The 19110-nt window shown below is 36.5% G+C and overlaps 1 protein-coding gene across 2 annotated transcripts in view; it reads left to right on the top strand.

The window, feature by feature from the left end:
- The first annotated feature begins 7637 nt into the window (after nucleotides 1–7637).
- The window catches only part of armc2 (armadillo repeat containing 2), a 29166-nt gene continuing 17693 nt past the window's right edge, over nucleotides 7638–19110 (top strand). The window contains exons 1-7 of one of the 2 annotated variants that reach the window (XM_041804522.1): nucleotides 7638–7804; nucleotides 10167–10452; nucleotides 10547–10619; nucleotides 10962–11127; nucleotides 11610–11736; nucleotides 18228–18292; nucleotides 18964–19071. In XM_041804522.1, coding sequence (XP_041660456.1) covers nucleotides 10244–10452; nucleotides 10547–10619; nucleotides 10962–11127; nucleotides 11610–11736; nucleotides 18228–18292; nucleotides 18964–19071 — 748 coding nt within the window. In that variant the 5' untranslated portion in view covers nucleotides 7638–7804; nucleotides 10167–10243. Of the gene's footprint in view, nucleotides 7805–10166; nucleotides 10453–10546; nucleotides 10620–10961; nucleotides 11128–11609; nucleotides 11737–18224; nucleotides 18293–18963; nucleotides 19072–19110 lie in introns of both variants that reach the window. The other variant, XM_041804521.1, reaches the window with a different exon arrangement.

Here is a 19110-nt window from a genome sequence, read left to right as displayed (position 1 = left end):
GGCTGCTAAGCTCCATGGTGATGCCCTCTGATTGGGCCTGGCCAGCATGCACTCTCGGCCAATCAGGTTCACTGTATCCAAGAGACTGAAGCATGTAAGGCTATTTAAATCCAACCAGAGACTCAGAAGATTGTTCAGATGTATATTTCACAGTGTAGAAAATAAAAAAAGCAGGGGGGAAAGGTTTCATGAGTGGATGACAGTGAAAATCCACGTATCCCTGATTGGTGTTCAGAGCAGTCGGCCAATGTAGATGGGTTAAAGAGACCCAGAGCGAAGCATGAGTTGAATGAATGAACTTCTGCGTCACTTACTCATTCTGAACCTTGAGTTTATTTTCCACCACATTCTGCTCCACCTCTGCGATGATGACGCTTGAGTTGCTCATTTCACGAAGATTGAAGATTCCTGGAAGGGTACGGTCAGATCAAATGGACAACGAAGTAGAAGCTCAAGGTTTTTTTTTGTCCTCATCTACGTATGTGTGTCAGGGGGGCAGTGAGTCTGTCATGGTGAATCCGGAGAGGGGAACGTTGCATCAAAGAGCAACTTGCAATGGGAAGCAACTCGAGAGTGCAACACACGCTGACAAACGCCGCGTAAGTCTGTGGCCATTTTGTGTCCACTTATTTTTTGAAACGTCATCCTTTCACAAAATGGCGGACAAACCGAAAAGTCTGTGACGCATCAAAAATTCCCTCATTTAACTGGAAAGTAAATATTTAACACTTGTTTTCTGTAGCAGTTTTTGAAAAGTATACTTCTACTCTAACATTGTTTAATATGTTATGTCTCTGTATGAATGGCTGAATTATATTCCTGATTTCCATCATACTTTTCTTTGTGACTTTTAAATAAAACTAAAAATGGAACTTTTTTGTCACATGCACTTTTTTTTACCTCAATTATAAGACTTCTCTCTCTTTTGTCCATCTGTTTCATTTATAGAGGATGTACATGTGTGTCAACAGAGTGAGTTATCAGGCTTTCAGGATTAGAGAGGATGACCTGTGTGTCTTAAACATGTCAGAGAGATGTGAATGTAGGCTACAGTTCTGGAGAACTACTAGTACACTGCCTGAACAAGGGAACATCAGAGTGGCCAGAAACGGATCAGAAGAAAATTTACTTTTTGTGAACTCGAAAGTGGACTTTTCTTTGTTTAATTCCATGTTTAACTTATAGATTATCATTTTAGAAAGTAATATAAAATACATGACAGTGTTGAAAACATTTAAAATGACAGCATATGTTTGCCAGTATGACCAAATATTTAACCCATATGGGTCTCACTGGTTGCTTCTATCTTAACATAAATACTGTCAGATTTTATGTTGCCTTTTTTCCTTACCTACATTTATCAATGATGAAAAGTGACTTTTTCTGTTGATTTCCAAACCCTTACAGGCGTTATATAAAAAGATGTCAAAGCCAGACATTGTGTTAAGGTTGGGGGTTAAAGGTTTTGTTGGAGGCTTATCATAATGCATAGCCTAATTCACTGGTAAACATTTTAAAATGTAGTTATCTGGTAATATACAATGTCGGTGTTGTATTGTTATTAAATTCAAAGCACATTTGAACTTTTCCCTCAGAGTGAATTTATTCCTAAAAGCACAATAATTTGAAGATAATGCTAAGAAAGACATTATTTCATAAAGACAGGCTCATCCATGCAGTTTGAATTATGTACATTAGATTTAATATTTGCCTTTGATTATTTTATTGTTGCATTCAGCTTCACTTTATCTAAACAAAGGCCATAATTCTCAGGCATGTACTCTTAAGTGTGGAACTAATGTTTCCTTCCTGCACCTAAGTTGTTGATACTTTTTTGCATAACTACCTGCAATTATCAAGGGCATTAAAAAAAAATCAAGAAATATAATACTGTATAGTACCATTTTAAATTTTCATTTATTTTATTCTTGGCGCTATTATGCATTATATGTCATGCAATCATTCAAGTGGCATATTTTTAGAATAGTGTACAAAAAATCCTATTTTCTTCATTTTTGTATGTCTCTCTTGTTAAATATGAGAATTATATTGAAATTATCATTCCCTTTAATAAAACAGTTCATATCCAAATTTGCAAAATTAGTCAAAATCATCACAATTACATATTTTTTCAAAATTGTCCAGGCCTAGTTTAATTTAATATTGTGTTGGTTATAGCATAGAATGAATTATTGCTTGTTTTTGTTGGAAAATACATGAGATGAGGAACTTAAAAAGTAATTGCATATTGAATTGCAATCGCAATACTGGATAAATAAATCACATTTAGATTATTTTCCCAAATCATTTAGCTCTACCCGCTGCCATGTAAGGGTGGTAACTTAAAATAACTTACTTAAAATAAATAAATAAATTTCCATCAGTGCATCAATAAATCTAAAAGAGGCCATGTCCAACTAAAAGCAAAACCTACTGGTCACACTAAGAATATGATGATGTATCCATTATTTTTTCTCACAAATTCTGTACAAATGTCTTCACTGTTACTGGACTTTCACACTTTTGTTACTCTTGTTCTGAATGAACAGGAAAATTGCTATTGCCATTTTCTGAGCCATTTTCTATTTTTCCCCTATTTTTCCATGGAAATTGGTTTGAACAAAATTTCTTCAAACAAGCATTATTTTGAAAAAAATGCATTCAGTTTTATGGTAATGTAATTTTGAATAACATTTTTTCAAACAAAAGGAAATTTTGAACATTTGGACATTAATACATAAAGCTTGTAAAATGTCACATTTTGACCAGATATACTCCTCACTCTGGAACAATCCTAAAATACACATTGGGAAAAGAACAGTACTGGAAAGACTGGCAATATGGTGGAATAAACACTATTAGTGACTTGTATGAGAAAGGGATTTTTATATCCTATCAGGATCTTCAAAAAATATATGGGCTTGTAAGTAAAACTTTTGGAAATACTTACAAATAAGGCATTGTGCAGGTAGTATGTTTAAGAACACTGAACAAAAAAGTGATATTTTAAGCCAGTATTCAAAATTATCTCACAAAACTCACAAAGCCTCAGTGTTTTATAAGCACGTCACAGGAGACAGCTGTAACAGTCTCAGATTAATATGGCAGAGGGACCTACCTATCAGTTAATCTGGAGGAGGATGAGTGGTTAGATATATTAAATGCAGGGAAAAAAACATCAGAGTAGCAAGAAGGAAACTTTTTCAACATAAAATAATGCATAGATATCATTGGACACAGACTGGACTTCAAAAAATGGGAACTGCTGATGACAACAGATGTTGGAAGTGCAAAAAGAACTGGGTACATATTTACACATGGTCTGGGAGTGTACCTTGGTGCACCCGGTATGAATAAAAGTTTTGGAAATTCTAGGAGGTTGGCTTGGTTTTAGACTGCCCATAGATCCAAAGCTCTGTCTTCTTGGGGACAGGAAAAATGGTGCTGAGGGTATCTAATGATAAGTTCAGTATTCTTAAGATTAGGTTTAACACAGCTGCAAGACTCATACTACAAAACTGGAAAAACCCAGATGCCCCACAGCAAAGGAATGGACTGATGAAATGGTAAAGACTTCACTGTATGAACACATGCTTGGAGGGCCGAATGCTGGGGGAAGACAGCTGAGACATTAGGTCATTTTTGGCAACATGTGAACTGAAATTACAGTGGATGAAAAAATGATCATACATATCCTAGGCTTTATTTTCTGTTTGTGAATGGATGCCACTTTTTAATGTCTTGTGCAATACATGTATCAGAATGCTGCACTGTTTTAAGTTGTTTCAAATTGTTTAAAAATTAATAAAAATTTGAATTACAAAAAAAAAAAGGAATTTCGATGTAATATGATTTACTTGGTTGCAGTTTGCCATTTAACTACCCACAAAAGTAAACATAATATTTAGTGATGCACGATGTTTTTTTTTTAACCGATACCGATAACCGATAATTTCCTACTCCTAATGGCCAATAACCGATAATAACCGATATATTTTTTCAATTGTTGATTTAAGAAAAGAAGTTTATTTGATGTGTTTATGCACATCTGGGGGTAAGAAGGGGTTAATATGTAGTGAGCAAAGATATCTGTAACTAATTTTAACTAATATCGCTCATGTTTTTCAAAAAACAAGAACTATTCTAACTTTAAAACTGTTAGTTAACTTTTTTTAGTCCAACATTTGTGTACCAAAGTACAACATACACAAACAACTGACATTGGTTTTCCACCATAAAACCAAATGATAACAGGCTGTTATGCTTAACAAATGGAGATATTTGGGGGTCTGGTTGTTTTTTTGTTTTGTTTTGTTTTTTTGTTGTTGTTTTTTCTTTTTCTTTTTCTTTTTTTTGCTGCTTAAGCCAGAATTGAAGCAAGCTGATGTTTTACATAAAGATTAAAAATATGCACTGACATAAGTCATATCAGAGATAAGTTAAGAATGTAAAGTCCACCGTGGTCTGTGGCTAAACTTCTGTTCCTAATGTCGATCAGACTGAATGAAACCACGTCAAACAGAGCAGGCAGGTATAAGTCTATGAAAGTAGCGATGGATCAGGAGACTGTCAGACTGATTTTGTTATTATAACGTTGCGCCTTTTGGCTCTGGCAAACTTTCTGCAGTTTTCAATCAATGCCTGCTTACGATCAGCGCTCTGCCTGGTATTAGTCGTTGACTCAGTCCTAATGCCCGCTGCTGAGGCTAGTGGCTGCTGCCGCTTCGTTTTAACGTGGTTAGGATGATGACTCTTGAGTGACTTATAAGATCCGTCGAGGACTTCTTTCTACTCTTTGCAACCTTTGCAGGGCAGATTCTACACACACAGTTTAGCACAGAGGCTGCTTCCTCTTCTTCTCTGGTGCTTAACAGCGGGTTGTGTACTGCAGTGCCACCTGCTATTTCGGAATGTGTAGTCTCGTGAGAAAGAAAACAATTGCCAGCACTGCCGTGCTGACAAAAATGTGTATGTTATCGGGGCTAGTTGTCATGATATCGGACTTATTGGAATGACATAATAATATCCTGTTATCGTGCACCCCTAATAATATTTTTTATTTATGCTTAAAATAGCACTAAAGTAACAGGATGGACACTAACTTGTGATGTACAATTAAACTCATTAAATTAAAGCAACTAAATGACTTCCAACCCCCACCCTTGTACCCCAGCACTCTCAGCATCCCCTGAACAAACACTTCCATATCTCCCTCCACCATCATGTGAACTCTTGAAGAAAGGCAGCTCACTGAATCCACCCATATACTTTGTGATTATCACACAGCCTCTATGTTATACCATAACTTTAGTGGGCTATTATGTCTGTAACAGTTTGAAGTTAAAGAACGCACATATTTCATAGGGGTGGGAGAAAAAATCTATACAGCATGGTACCGCAATATTTTGTCTGGTGATATATTGTATCTTCTTGTCCACCAAGTATCTATTTTTTAAAATCAATTACTAGTATGACGGTCATAGAGCAGGAGAAAGTTAGTACAACAAACATGGCAGCACCAGGGGAAGGACATTAGGAATGCAAGCAGGGCATGAATGAGATGGACATGATACATGAGGTTTGCAAGAAGGGCAACATGAAAATAAAATACTGAGGAAATATGACAAACAGGAGAGCAAGACTAATGCTAAATCAGCTAAACAGTTGGAAAAATGGTATAGATGGCAATATATCGCAATATATCTTATCGCAATACTCACTGTATTGCAAAATGTTGGAAATCCCAATAATAGCGAATCATGACCAAAGTATCATGATAATACTGTATCATGGGGCCACTAGTGATTCCCACCCCTGATATTTCACTCTAAAATTCAAACCAACCAAGTGCAGATGCACACCCAGTAGGGCTGTAAAATAAATCAAACTTTTGTTACTTTTCAATATGAGCTTTCTCTAACAATGCACTACAGAAGTCTTAAATTGTTGCAAAAAAATAAATTAGAAGAACATTATAAATTATGCAAACAAGTTCACTCTCTAACTCAGGGTAGTACAGGCTTAGTGAATGAGTCTAGCCACTATTCTGCATCAACCTATGAAGTTTCTTTATAAATCAATTTAAACTCATTTAACACATCTATTTTGAACGTATTTAAGAAATGCCAATACAGTTTGGAAAACCCCAATAAATTCTCTGTGTCCTCCCTGTTACCACGCAAAATAACAGGATGGAGCATTTTGGATTAACTCAGCCATAACTCCACATGGGATTATAACTAAGACAATGCATTCAAACCATTGCGGAAGATTTTGTACGTGTTAATCAACTTTAATTTTAAAATTTGTGGTTTTAACTAAAAAATAGAGTAACAGTGTGGACATGCTTTGCTTTAGCACATTAATGTATCATACTAAAAGTATGAAAAAAAGCAGATTAAAAAGTATTTCTTTGTCTACTTTTTTTGATGATATCCCAACACAGATTTATTACACTTCCTCAGGGTCATGTGAGCAGAGGATTATTCAGAGAGCATGTTCGGGGCAACTTTTCATTCGGGTAACATGGTGGACAATCAAATCAGGATCACAACTTCTTTTAAAGTTTTATTTAAATTTAAAATCTTTTTTATTTAAAATCTTTAAATAGATAAAGACCATTTGGTGGGAAAAAAAAAACATTTTAAATCAAACTTTGAACTAGAATTAGAACAAATTAGTTTGTATATATATGGCTTATCTACTTGCACAAAAATGCCTGTTATTATTTTTAAAAAAACCACAAAAAACAATCTGTTAAAAAACAATGCTTTTATGGTAGAATAAGGTCATTTCAATTTTATTAACAGATCATATTATGTCATGGGGACTCAAATGGCATCTAATATCGAATGACCCATACAAGTGGTCCTATAACCTTTCTAAAATACCTAGAAAATTCAATTTTGTCACTACCTGGATTTATATGTCAGGTATCAAATGAATGCCCACTTTTGGAGAATTAAGACTTCAAGTTCAATACATTACAAATGGTTGCAAATATGCGGTTTAATTCATGTCATTTTTGGTATATTTGGTCTAAATTTGTAGATAAATTTTTTTCACACAGTTGACGGAACAAAAAACAAATAACTTATTTTTAGAACTGTTTTTTGTTGTTGTTGTTGTTGTTGTTGTTGTCTCAGCATATGCCTACTTGCAGTATCCATGTTGAGTAATTGGCATTGGCCCCACCTTTACCTGGTGCAAATTAAGTAATTCATATGACAATGCATCACCAATTTTAATCCATCAACATACAGGTTAAGGTTATTCCCTCAAATGAAAGGAAAAATCTTTAATAAACGTCTTCAATTAAGACTAAACATCTAACTATAATACAACATATCTGACAAGAGCAAGCACGTGCTCAAAGTTAGCCTTTGATAAGACGGCAGTTTTCCGAAAGGCATTCAAGATTAAGTTTTACGGTGTTCTACCCCTGTTTATTGGCCCCAGACTTTACAGGGCCATCTATTTCACGTCTAAAAATGAAAATAGGGGTAACTTTTTCTTACTTACTTGTATCCATGTAAAGCTGAAGTTTTCATTAAGTCTTTGCCCGCTCAACTACTAGATGCGCGTCACCGCTTGGCGCGAGACTGCCCATCAGTGAAACTCGTGCATGTTGTCCCGGGGGCTCGCTCTGCTCACTGCTGTGTAGCCTACAAGTTTCAAAAGCGAGCGGTTTCCACCAGATTTTCGGTGCCATGGCTATTTTGCGTCGTCTTGGAGCGCTAAGGTTGACAGATGGAGTTGAAGCTACCTCAACTGTCATTTCTGGAGTAGTTTAACGGGGCTAAAGGTAAGTTTGTTGGGGGTTCCTGGGCTGGATACGTTGTCACTCACACACCTCCGGTTTCTGCAAACACTTCCTGTTTCTCGACACCTGCCTTTTTATTCATATAAAAGTTCGACACACTCATAAGTTATCAGTTAGCGTAACAGTGAATAATAAAACTGTTTAGCTTGTTCTCTTTTATGCTAGCTCGGGTTTTCATATCTAGTCTCTCTGTTTTGATGTGCAAGCAACCATTGCGGCGTTTGGTCACCATGGAGACGGAGAGTGAACGCGCAGAGGTTCTTATCCGTCATTCATACATTAAATCATCAAAATAACCAAATTTAATCAGTCTTGAGTCAGTTGTTGAACTTTTGCTTTAAGTAATGAGGCTTTAAACATTTTTAAACATTATGTATCACATAAACCTAGATTATCAACATTGTGCAGGGCAGTTTTTGCACAGTCCAAACTGGCACTCCAGTGTTTCCGTAGTTTGTTACTAACCGCTACAGTTAAAAACAAACCTTTTAGGGATACTGAACCACCACTTATCTTTTTCTGAGCACCCCAAAATAACATAAAGGGACATGATGTCTTACACCATTCTGACAAAAACTTAAATAATATCTTAGCTGGTCTGTTATTTTATAAGTCTCACTTTGAATATTGTGTTGTTCTAATCAAAGGCAAAGGCTAATACAGTGTTTCTCAACAGGTCTAACCTCAGGACCCACTACAGTCTTTTTAAACAATCCCGATTTCCAAAAATTTTCAACAGCTGAAATTAATTTAATGACAAATGTTACAGATCGGCTCTCGGATGGAACAAAATATATAACTGATGAGAGACACAGGACACAACAAAAACAATATATACCCCATTTCCCCATGATAGTGGGTAAATCTTTTGCCAATTTTTGGAAGAGCCTGAAGAATTACCTCATTATCATGGGAAATGCAGTTTTGTTATCCCAAGAAAATTAGATAAATGAGATACAGAAATACAGAATCAACCAATTATTATAACAGAGAAAAATAAAATGTTTGATATATGTCCACAAAGGGCTTTGGTACTTCAACTTTTGGTGATAATTTTTTTACCAGGTTCACATTTGTGACCCACTGAAAACAGCTCTGTGACTCAATACTGTGTTTCAACTCACCAGCTGAGAATTACTGTCCTAATGACGATGTTTTAAGTGGTAGGGAAAAGACCCAGATAATTTACTTAGGTAAAATTAGTTACATTTCAAAATATGGAGAAGCACTTTTGCATGCTTAAGCCCTGCATTCAAAACTTAGATTATACAAAGGCATAGGCAGTAAAATATTGCTCAACAGTTAGTAGATTTTCCTTTTATGCTGAAAGAAGTACACAATAATTTGCAAATGTTAAATTATTTATTAAAAATTCTACACAAATAAAATACACTTGTGTACATGTGTCTTTTATGTTCTTACAAAATAGTTTGTGGTGGAAAACTCAGGTTACTCTATGTTATTGTTGACAACAAAAATCCTTAATGCAGATAATAATTCTTGCTGTTCAATCTCTTAAGGTATGGAGAACCTCTAAAAGTCTGATCCTTAAATTGCCCCTGTTTAGGATAGAACACGCAAATCACTTGTTTGTGCTTGTTAAAACAGAAAAATGAGTTACTGCTTTCTTTAATTCAGAGTCATAACTTAATTCAGGTCATTTGGACATTTGGTCTGCCCTAAATCTTGTATTTGAATTTGCAGAATTATTCTTTGAGAAAGATATATTTCTATTCTTCAGTATTTCTGACAATTAATAGACAAAAGCATTTAATGATTTTTGAGCAAAGTAATCAGCACATTTTTTAGTAAGTATTAAAAGTCTCTAGTCGAAGCTCTAGAAGCAGTAAAGTAGATTATATAATACCATAACGATATCATACTACTGAAATCTATTGAGCACTCTTACTTTTCTATTACTGGTCAGTTTGTTCAGATATGAATTCCCCATTGCTCTTTGTAGAAGTACCTTTATTTTCCAAACAGAATAAAACTAATTTTTTTTTTTATATTAATTTATTTTGAAAATAGTACTCTAATAACGTCAGGTTTTGTATTTTTGTGCTACTTTCTATGTTTTGAGTTGGGAGTTCAACATTTTAGTGCTATCTTTATTTTATATATTCTTGATTACCAAGCAAGTAGTCTCATGCTGCCATTTATGGATTATATTGAAAATTGCAGCGTTGTCCTGTATAATTGCATTCACACATTATTACCAAATCGTGCTGCACTACTTATATAGTAGTTTTTGTTTTCATTGTTAGAAGCATTTCTTAACCTGTTCCTACCTCATTCTGACATTACTGTTGTTTTCTTCAACCCTTCGGCTGTTTCCTTACAGTGAGGCGTCCTGTCACTGCTCGCATAATGAAGTTGAACCGCTGAAGTCAGTTGCAGACTGGCTTGGCAAATGTCACTATGGAGAGAAAACATGAGAACTGCAGCCCCTTCATACCAAGACAGAATGCTTTGAGGAAGACAAGTGCAGAAATTGTGAGTGAAGCCAGGCAGTCCCTGCGAGCCCCTTCAACCCAGCGACCATTTACTCCTAGAGATGGACACAGGCAGCTGTTTGGACAGAGATCTGGCCGTACAAATCGTGACAACAGGCCTCCATCAACCTTTAGGTTTGCGGAAAACCCCAGTTGATTATTGTTTGAGATAATCTATGCATGATTTGTATATTGGATAAATTATGTTTTTTTGTCTCTCTCTTTTTAGTCTTCATGCTCAAAATTTTGATGCTCCTGACTCTAGGCCAGGTTCAGGGACTCACCTTTCTCCTCTTGATCATGTAAGTTTTTTTAACATACTCTGCATGCCTATTTTTGTGTTAAAAAAAAAAAAAACATTTAGTATTTGATTAAAGTAGAATTTACTGTAAGATTGGTACAAATTGACTCTTTTGATGTTACAGCGGAAAAATGAATGTTTTCATCAAGTGAGTAATATACTTCTATACGCAAACATAAGAGGTTATGCGCTGATAATAATTGGACTATAATGTCAGGATAAGGATGAAAAAAGTCACAAATATACCAGGATAAATGCGTGGGCTTAGGTCATTGATGTATTCAGGTTTTGGCTTATTCTTCACACACATTAACATGCCATATATATTTTTCTGTGCTACTAGAAGCCGAAGTTTCCAGTCCACTGCGATGATGAAGATCCATTGAAGGCCTTTCCCAAACCCCCCACTAACCCACTGGAAACAAAGAGGGGGTTGGCAGGGGCACGGGCACGACTTCTCCGAGTTGGATCTCTCACTACATTACCTCCTGTAGAGGGGAAAACAGATGGTACGGAAGGGGGAAAGGATGACAGATGAAGTCATCTGAGAAAAGATATTACACATACAGTATGAGATTTAAAATTACTCAATGGACATTACCAAATAAAGTAATGTGCTTACCAAAGTTGGTTCTTTGTTTGACAGTTAAAAATGCAAGAAAAATGAATCTCTATTTCATCCTTTTCTGTAAATCTTCTGTCGGCACGAGTGCAGGAGCAGTTTTCTCTAAATGAATGGGGCCTTTCTCCTCCTGACATACCTGATTCACAACTTCTGCAGATGGCCTTGAATGAAGAAGGAATTTATCCTGCTTTTTTGTCTAAAATCTTCTGAAATCTAATATTTGTGTGGAATACAAAGATGAAGAGTTTTGCCTAGTACATGTAAATATTATGTAATACTGTAAGTAGATGTTTTTTGCCCTTTTAGCTTTTGAAAGAAATGTAAAACTGTAAATAACGACTTGCCACATTCTTTCTGTATGTTAAGTGAAACAGAAATTGAACCCAGGCCTGGGACAAAAGCAGCCTTCAGCCCAAAGACTCCCCAGTTCAGACCACACCGAGGTCCTCGGTGGTCCCCCCAAACCCGGCCCACGCAGAGCCGCGAGTGAAAGGTACGCTTTCTATCCCTCTGTTTGACTTGCAGGGTCTGTTCTTCTCTCTCACCCGCCCCCCTCTTCCCTCTTCTGCTCCCTCTTTTTGACCAGAGTGACAGTTCAACAATGAGTTAAAGATTTATAGGCACACAAAGGTTGCAGTGGTAGCCATTACTAGATGGAGTTGATTGTGCTTCTCGTTATTGCTTTTCATCAAATCCTACGCCGCCTCCTCCATGCCTTCTCTGCGACAGCCTCACTTTGTCAAATTCAGTTTCAAATGTCTTTTGAGATACCGTTTCAGTTGAAAATCCAACCAGGCTAATGAAAAGAATGAAAAGTATCACAAGGAAAGACTGAGAGAGGATAGTGTCATTAAAGGTGATCCTCTGTTTTGAGTTCAAGTATACAACCAGTATGCCAAGTTTAGCTAAAAGGAAAAATGAATACAGTCCTGAAGACTGCTATGGCCCTGATCCAACTGAAGAGACAATGGGATGAAGAGTTAAATGCACATTTCTCTGAAGACATATGGCAGTCAGTAATAGAAAGCATACAGTCATCTTCAGTGTGTCTAAAACATAAAATCACACAACTTAAGGCTGTTTACAGATAAAGTGAGGCTGGCAAAATTGACATCAGACATTGGCTCTAACTTTGAACGCTGTGGAACAACACCAGCTACCTTATCACACATAGTTTGGCTTTGTCCAAAATTGAGAGATTTTTGGTTAATTTTTTTTTCTGCCATTGTAGGTTTATAGAACCTCTTGCCATAATAGCAATATTTTAAACAGTACTGCAAGATCTCAATATCAATTCACACAATTAAATAGTGATAGCATTTTCTGCACTCCTGGCACGAAGACTTTTACTACTAAAATGGAAAGACAGATTTCTTCCAACCTTCAACACATGGATCAGAGACCTCATGTACCATCTGACCTTAGAGAAAATTTGATACACAATAAGAGGAGGTGCTGATAACTTTATATGATCCGGCAACCAGTCCTTAACCAGGTGGAAAATATTAACCCTTAGGACCCCCACCCCTTTTTTAAATTTAATTTGTTAATTTTAAATTTATTATTATTATTTTCCTAATATGTGTGTATTTGTATGCTGGTATTATGGTATCTCTTGAATTTTTATTTAAAAGTATGTTAAAATCCAGTTGCTCATTTTTCACTTCTTGTTTGATTGTTTAGTTTGATATTACACTGATGATTATAAATGGTGTAATAGGGAAAGGTTACCTGTGGAATAAGAATCCATGGTTATGTTTTGTAAAAAAAACCAACAACAAAAAAAAACTTATCCAAATGTATGACAGATTGTATTTTGCTTACATTTGTGAAATTGATAAAGATACCTTGATTAAAAAAAATGTATGCAGGGAACATGACTATAATAAATTTAAAATGATGTGAAATAATGTTTAAAAAAAATAACAGCAAGTATTTGTCATTATTGCTTACAATCATATTCAAATCAGGTAAAACTAGGACTGTCAACATGAATGCATTAATTGCAATTAACTACAGTCCTACATGATTCATTACATGCTTTATGGTCTCTTTCAGCTCACTTTGAGTAAGCCTGTGTAACATCTCTCTGCAGCCACAGTGATGTAAATTAAGTTTACCACTGCTCCCTAATGTCTCATTTCACTTTAAAAATCACAGGCAGCTCAGTGGCGAATCAGAAGTCATCTGCACCTTGTGTTATCTAACATTTACACCTTTTTACTGTTTGCCTTTTCCTTTTAAATCCATAACAAGCTCCTTTTTCTGTAGTTAAGTTTTTGTCATAATCTTAGGGAAAAGCAAACCATAGGTTTGTTATGTTTAATACAAACAAAAGCAGATTTGTATCCAAACAAGCAGTCAATAATCTTTGGCTTAAGGCAGAATGTTTTGGATCAAATAGTTTAAATGTAAAATAATGGATTTTCAAAAAAGAAAGATAGATTGTGATTAACAACTGAAATTCTGATATTAATCAGTTGACACCCCTAGGTAAAGCACTTGCTGCCCAGTGTCTCTATCTTCAGGTCATTCAAAATCACCTCAACACCGTCTAAGGAGACCAGTTCATTAGTTTCATCTTACTTTGTAATTTAATTTATTTAAAAAAGAAAATCAAAGTTAGTATTGACAACATATGAGAAAAAAACATGACTGACCGAAGAGGCAGGACAAGCATTTATAACAGAAACCTTATACTGGCATGTATGAATATATTGTATTGTGTTCCATACCCCATGGTAAGGTATACATTTTCTCTCTCTCCTCATTCACCAAAATGAGGAAAAACCGTTTTGTTATCCCCAGAAAAGGAGTTTAGCTCTTGAAAAAATCAAAATATACTTATTTAATGGAAAAGCAGAGTAAAATATGCTGCTTAAACCTTGCATACATCATGGATTTTAGTCACAGTTTTTCCAAGGCACACCTTCATGGCCCACTAAAAAATGCTCCACAAACCACTTTTCGGTCCCCACCCACCAGTTGAGAGCCGCTGGTTTAGAAAATGCAAAAGGATCATATAAATGAAAAACAATGCATTTGTAAATAAGAATACTTGTGTGTTGAGTCCACTTATGGAAAAATAAGACCACCTAACAGGTGCATACAACCAACACTGATGTGTGTGAGCTTTAAAATTAGTCAAGAACCTTCAATTAGGTTGTAAAACAATGAGAATATTATGTTTTCTTTGGGTTTTTTTGTTTTGTTTTGTTTTGTTTTTTTCATATTTTCTTAGTCCAGGGCAAATGCATCTTTGACACATTAATGTAAGAGCACTGGCAGCTGCGAATAAGGAGACAGTGAGACCAGCAGTACTGTCAGCAACTGAAAGACACAACAAATTCCCCATCCTGAGATGCTCTGCCTCGTTTTACACCTCCTTATATTTTACTGTGCTCTTCTTCTTGGTTGTCATTAAATCCAGCTTCTTGGAAAGCTTGGTTCCTGATGAAACGGCCTCTATCTGTCATCACCATCATGTGTCAACTTTTACGCCCTCACAGTGCAGACAGGCTACGAGCTCTTCTCTTTTCTGCCGACCTCATCAGCTGCATGTCAGCAAGAGGGGCATAACTCTGGGTGTGAGGTCGGAGTACTGTCGTTACAATCCATCCGCCTATCGATTGGGTGGGGCTGTGGAGAGGGGCAGACCATAAAACACTTTTACAGGAAATCTGGGCAATCGCCCGCAGCCTAACGTCCTCACCTCCTTCCTCATGAGCCAAGTTAACACGCCATGTTTGCACAACTTGTTGCTGGATAAGATTAAAGACTTCCCTTCTTGATAAGTGTAAAGTCAGATTTTTTGCACTACTGTTCTTTAGAGCAATGAAGGATTAGAACATAGGAAAACAACAGAGAAAGTCAAATCAGAAGTACACTAAATTCAAGTGGAAAATGACAGCACGACGGATTAATATGATGAGTTGGATGAGATATAACGATAGGGGAGATTAGACATCCACTAGGTTCTTTTTTGTCCAATAAGCCAGAGCTTTATAGCTCCAAATGGCTCTCTATTAGATTTGGATGCCCATCTGGGCAAGGCTGGCAGCAGCGTGCATTGTGACTGCAGTGCACTGGCCAGGCCTAAGACAAGGATGAGGTCATGTCTCAGAGAGCGCAGTATCACACAAAGAGGCCTTATTATCAGCTTCTTAATCCTATCATACTGAGCCAAAGCCCCCTATCTGACATTGACTGTAACACGCCTCAGCCAGCACTCCCTGCTGCATATACCCCATGTGCCAGTTTATTTTAAAAAAACCCCACTACATCTCTTATATCAAAGTGGAAGCACACTAGCATCTTGTGTATTAACACTCATGTCTTTAAACTATTTAAAGTGAAAGGAGAACTATGGTTTGTTTAACATTTTTCAGGAAACAGATATTCAATCCTAAGAGCAATTTCTGCTAATGGTGCTTCAGGACTCCAGACAGACCTGATAACATGATAATCTTTCTAATTAAAATAAATATTTAGATAATATTCAGTTCTGTCTAAGGTTTACTCCTTCTTTGTTGTGTGGTTTATGAAGTAAATAACAAAGTTCCGGAGGTGCATAATGATGACTCAACCTGCTTTTCATGTTTATCTCTGTTTATTAATAATCATTTTCTTAGCTCATCCCGTAGTAATAAGTTGTAACATGCCATCTGTCATGTTTCACTGAATTTATTGCAGCACTAAGTCACTCTCTTTGTGTGTGAGTGGAAAAGTGCAGACTTAACAGTGACAGGCAGAGAGAAAGACGCAACGGTGACATGCAGAGGGCAAGCCACAACACATAGCTTAGCACGCCATGGGGCGTAATTTAGAAAACTACTGCACAGAAGAGGTGAGACTGTGGAGACAGCTCACAGTGACAAAGCATGAACAGCTTTAACCAGACTGCCCACAGAGCTAAGGTGTAGGTTCCTGTCTGTTCTGGAGCACAATGTGTGATGCAGACACAAACACACCCACAGAAGCAAAGAGTAACAAACCCATAAAAAAAAACAACTTTCAGATACATAAACTCACAAACATGTAACTGAGAGCTGAAATGTTCCTTCACAAACCCACACACTTTTTAGATAAGAGCACCTGCACACAAGTCTCAACTGCTGCTGCAACAGGAACATCTAGTGGCAGTTTGTGGAATTACACCTGTAGTCTTGTTGGCAGAATACAAGGTCAGCGACTTTTTAAGGATGTGTATTTTTTGACACAATTCATACTTTAAATGTAATGTATGTCTTCTTGTTGTTTTGTACTTTTTTATTGACTAAATTAGAAAATAGATCCCACTATGAGTCAAGTTTGATCATTTCTCTAAGGTTATTTTTAATGTCTGTAGAAAGGTAGCAGCCAGAGTAATTTACAGCACACTGTAGATAGTGCCTTTGTTTATAGTTTGAAGTTTTTATTATGTCATACAATCATATGCCCAGCCTACATAAGCTAACATGACATTAAGAATTTCACCTAACCAGGATCAGAGAGCACAGTAGTTATATCATTGTCATGAAACAGAAGAAGTGAATGGAGACAGAGTAGACTAATTCAAAAGACTGTCTTGTCTTCTTTTCCAGGTTTTTTAGCAAGTTTAAACATATTCAGTTGAAACAGCAATTCAAGTTCCTAATCATCAGGCCAGTGCAGTATTTCAGGGTTTTGACAAGCTGTTTCATGAAGCAGTTTCCTCTTGGATTATTTTTAAACCAACTAACCTCAATGGCCAGAGAAGAACACCAGGTCTTACATGTGCAAACAAGCGTCTTTGACTCCTAGAATAATCTTGATGTGATGTGTACTTCGTTAAGATCTGTTTAATCATCCCAACTGTCATTGGTTTGGTTTGGATTAAACATTTTCATAGCATTAAGGACCTCAGGGATGAACTATTAAACTGTTGAGGAGAATATGGTGTTCCTGACTGAACTTATGCTAAGCTTCATTTGATAAAATTAACACTAAGCTAAAAGCTTTTAGACTTTGGATTATGGGAATCAAAGCCATAAAGTGCCATATGAAATCAGAAAAGCATAGAGACCACACACTGTATAATTGGTGTTGATTTTTCTTTGTTTGGGTCTAAAACAGTGGTAGGCAACTGGTGGCCCACGGGCTAAAATTGGCCCGCCGCCAATAATACCTAGCCTACCAGATGACATTGATTAAAAAAACTGATTAAAATATATATGTATATATATATATATATATTTGCTATCACAAAAACAACAATTCCACACAGATTTCAGAACATTCATTCAAAAGTCGTGACATTATATGAAAAAATAAAATAAAGCAGCATCTGCTTGACTTCAGACGCACACTGGCTTGAGGTAGGAACTTAATTGGCACATGTGCGCTCTGAGAAAAAGGAGAAAGAAAGAAAAATCGCTCTCTGTGTGCCACTGTAACAGGCAAAGTGCAAAATCTTTTTCATTGAATTTAAAGAAATAAGCTTGGCTTAAAGACCAAATAAGTAAATAATAACACCCTGTAGCAAATTCATTGATTTTAGATAAATAACTGTATTAAATTATGTTTTTGTACAAGATATAATAGTATAGATGAGAAAAAAAGTATTTTTTAGTAGGAAAGACAGGTTTTGCCTGATGAAGATGTAATTTTGGCCCGCCATTGAGTTGGTCAGAAAAAAATTTGGCCCAAGGCCAAACTTAGTTACCGACCCCTGGTCTAAAAGGATCTCAAAAGGGCTAAAGTTTGGTTTAAATAGTATGCAGTAACCTCGTAAGACAGCAGGACATGTTTTGTCTGAAAACACTGCTTACACATGTACTGGGCCAGAACAACAAAGACATACAAAGGTATTTCTTCAGAAGGTATCAATAGGGAGATTAAAAAAAATCATCACAACCCTGAAGTTCCCTGCAGAATCTTTAAACTTTTTTTAAGTTATCACCTTTGTTCAAAGCGTGATGTAACCAGACTTTTTGTGTTTGTTGTGTTCCTTTGTTCCCACAGCAGAATAAAACAGACTGGTGATGACTCAGAAGTTGGACCCACAGAGGGTAGACCAGGACAGAGAACAGGTTTGTCCAGATAAACAAACTTTTTCTCATTGGTTTTTGTCACATAATAAACAAAATGCTAAATTCTGCTCAGCATGAACTCTTAAAATATAACATTCTCTAAAAAACAATTTTAGATGCAGTGATTTTATACTTTGCTTTCATTTCTTGAGTCAACCTCGTGTTAACCAAAATCAGCAAAATATAGAAAGACTGAAAAACATAGCATCGCCTCTCTCCTAAGTCAACAAGCCTTTCTGGTGTCATACTCTGATTTGGTTCTTGTTACTAAGGGTTTAATTTCCACCACGAGATACAGCCAGCCAATAGCTGAAAGAGCTGTTGGTTTGGGAAACCGCAGTTTCCTGCATCACACCAGGCTATGGGGTATGCAAATGTTCAGCAAAATAAGAAGTTGCATGATGTCTTTTACAGTCTGCAGACATTTGCGTGCACAAACGCCGACACACGTGTTTTCACCTCACATGCCCATGCACAGAATATTTCACATCAGCACAGATGCCGAAATGAGAGGAAGTGCTGCTGTGAATGGTGACCTTTCATTGTGGCATCAAACTTCCTGCTGTTTTATTTTCAGACAGTGAACTTGTGAACCATGCTTGCAGCACATGTTTGCCGTCTGGGTTCGGAGGTGGTAATTGGCTAACTGAAATTGTCTGTGCACATTTCAGATCCTGGGACCGGAGAGAACACCACAAGCACAGAGGAGGATGCAAGGGCAGTGATGTGGAATAATGTGATTGCTCCTCTTCTGCAACAACTAGAGAGCGTGGCTGCAGGTAGTGTGAAAAATACAAAAAAAAAGCACCCTCTAAAAA

Source organism: Cheilinus undulatus, linkage group 14 (assembly GCF_018320785.1).
Source record: "Cheilinus undulatus linkage group 14, ASM1832078v1, whole genome shotgun sequence".
NCBI classification, from domain to species: Eukaryota; Metazoa; Chordata; class Actinopteri; order Labriformes; family Labridae; genus Cheilinus; species Cheilinus undulatus.
This window is presented reverse-complemented; position numbering and strand designations above follow the sequence as displayed.